Below are 2,641 nucleotides of genomic sequence, written 5' to 3' on the forward strand. Positions count from 1 at the left end.
GGATACAAAAAAGAAAAATTGCCATGTCTGTGACGATGGAAAGACAAAGAATCACGGCGACATGATGAGAAAAGGGCGCCCTTCCTGGGGCTGCCCATGCAAAGTATCTAACGGTAGAAGCTTGAAAAAAGAAGAAGAAGAACAAAGAAGCGGACAGGTTTTATATGAAACAGACTCAATCGTTTTTACTCTTCATTCCACAACACACAGTGTTTACCAGATCTCCTCGGAGCTCTTAACCAGCTCAGTGGTCGGCGTCTTCGGAACCATGCGCTTCATGCGCTTGCGGTCTTCCTTGGTCACCAAGCCGGGGGTGATGGGTACGCAAGGAGTAAACGGCTGATACGGAGAGTACGGCACTGCGGTTCCGGTAAAGGGAGTCCTGCCGCCGCCTGGCGACAGAGGGCCGGTTCGCTCAAAGACGGTCTGCTTCGTCGTCTGGGCAGTGACGTACGGCGAGCCGAGCTGCTCCTCGTAGGCACGAAGAGGGAGCGTTCCGCCGGTTCGGACCGCAGAGGGAGGGTTGGGACGCGAGAAGGAGGCACCGGGTCGTGGCGAAGACGGCAATGAGGGAAACGTGCTGCCGGGTCGGGGCGAAGACGGGAGACCAACGAGGGGAGATTGCGAGTTCTCCGAGGTAGCAGACTCGGGATCTCTCTCAGGGTACGGCAGAGTCGTCCTCGATCGGTTGGCACGGTCGAGGGAGGCCCCGATGCGCTCGTCAATGGTTTGAACGCTCTGGGGTGAGATATCAGGGGTTATGGGGGCACCCGACCTGGTGTTGGTGGCACCGAAAGGCACCTGGTCCGTCGGGATAGGCGGAGGAGGGGGGGGAGCGTAGTGTCTCGGTGGGATGGCGCTCATCTCTCGGGACTCGTGCTGCGGGAAGGTGCCGGACATGGGCGTCATGATGGGAGACGAAATGCTAATGCCCTTGGCCGTCTTCTTCTTGGGCGAGAGGAGCGACGAGAAGAGCGCTGATGTCTTTGACTGAGACTTTTCCTCCTTGGCCGCAGCCAGGTTCAGGCTCGAGGGCTTGGACTTGCCCTTCTTGGACAAAAGACCCTTGGACTTGTCGGACGCTGCTGACTCGCGCTGAGGGTTGGGAGACGCCACGGGAGACTCGAGGATGATGCCCTTTTGCTTGGCCTCCTCGTGCTCCATGACGTACTTGTACATCTCCTCCAGCTGTTGTTGCGCCATGGCTCTGTCTGCTGCGACAATGGACTGGTCGACAAGTGGCGAGACTCCAAGAGTGGTCGGGACGACAGACGAAGAAGATGGCGACGGCACGAAGTACGGTGCCGGGACGCTGTTTGGATCGAAGATGCGGGCGCTGTAGGGGCCGGGCTGGTAGTGTTCCGCCTTGGGGATGATGAGGGGAGGAACAACGACTTGGCCGTCGGGATGCTGGGCGAAGTCGAACTGCTGGTGGAACGCTGCTTGCAGCTTCGGATCTGTCACCGGAAAGCTTGGCTGTAGGATGTAGCTGGGCGGCAGGTCACTCCCCCGGAGATGTTCCCTGCGTCGTTTGGAGAGCGAGAGTAAGAGGATGGCGACCAGCACCAAGGAGACTCCGTATGCCGCAACAATGCCGCCGATCTGGACAGGTAGATACTTGGAGCTGTTTGGCAAGCCGCGGGCTGGCAGGTCGTTTGTTGTTTCTTTTTGCTCAACGGGCGAGCAAGAGGCGACAGACCAGAAAAGCACACAAGTCAAGAGAGCGAAGGACGACGAGGATGAAGGACGAGTGCCAAGGGGCATGATGGGAGCTCCGCGCCCTGGGGTCTTATGAAGGCGATGGCAGCGTGATGGGACCTCCTGGCGATGAAATGCGAAACATGACCCGAGAAGATGTGACATGAAGTGAGGAGAAACCTGCGGCACGCAAAGGGTATATAGAGCCGTCACAGCGGCTGGCGATGCTGGCCGGCGTAACAGGTGCAGCAGAGCTGGCGCTGCGCCGTGGGGCCGGGCGACGAGCTGCCTGGGATCCCCGGCTCGCGGCGCTGTGAGTGGCTGGACGCTGCATCACGGCGGCTACAGCGAACGGCGCAGCGAGGCACGGAGACGCACGCAGAGGCACAGCGGCCAGAGACAAAGAGCGCTGTCGAGGCCATCGCCGGCCTGTGGTTGGGCGAGGCGTCGAGGTTTAAGCGCCGACCTCTTCTGTGACGGGCGCTGCCGGGGCTGCTGATTGGACGGCGGCCAGAGAGCGATGCAAGGCACTAGCGGTGGCTCCCTGCAGCTGTCCCCACAGGCGGGACGCCATCAGAATCAAGGTGACGAGAGGAGGCGTGAACTGCGATTTCAAGGATGAAGGTTGCGACTCGGGGTCATATGTAGTAATGAAGACGGCGATATCATTATCACTGTCCTGTACTTCTTGATCTAATGGCACAGAAAAGGACGAATCAGTTTGGTCGGCAATGTCCTTTCACACCAATAACAATCGCTGGTAGTACTACCATCGATCGAGGAGCTTCCGTGCCTTGTCCCAAGCCACCTGCAAGGGACCAAATAGATGCACATCTTCCTTTTCTATTCTTGTATCCTGCTCTTTAAGCCTCTTTCGAACACTTTCAAATTGGTATTAATGGCTACTCCTGCTGTCCTTTCATTCTAACCCTCTCTAATTGCT

General features: G+C 58.1%; 1 protein-coding gene across 1 annotated transcript; it reads right to left on the reverse strand.

The window, feature by feature from the left end:
* Window positions 1–213: 213 nt before the first annotated feature.
* Window positions 214–1,764, reverse strand: TRIREDRAFT_64448 (uncharacterized protein; the record flags this gene model as incomplete). The annotated part of the gene is made up of 2 exons (XM_006966853.1): window positions 214–1,410; window positions 1,465–1,764. The coding sequence occupies 2 exons, from the start codon at window positions 1,762–1,764 to the stop codon at window positions 214–216; spliced, it is 1,497 nt and encodes a 498-aa protein (XP_006966915.1).
* Between the last annotated feature and the right edge of the window lie 877 nt (window positions 1,765–2,641).

The sequence above is a fragment of the Trichoderma reesei genome (genome assembly GCF_000167675.1).
Source record: "Trichoderma reesei QM6a unplaced genomic scaffold TRIREscaffold_14, whole genome shotgun sequence".
In the NCBI taxonomy this organism is placed as follows: domain Eukaryota; kingdom Fungi; phylum Ascomycota; class Sordariomycetes; order Hypocreales; family Hypocreaceae; genus Trichoderma; species Trichoderma reesei.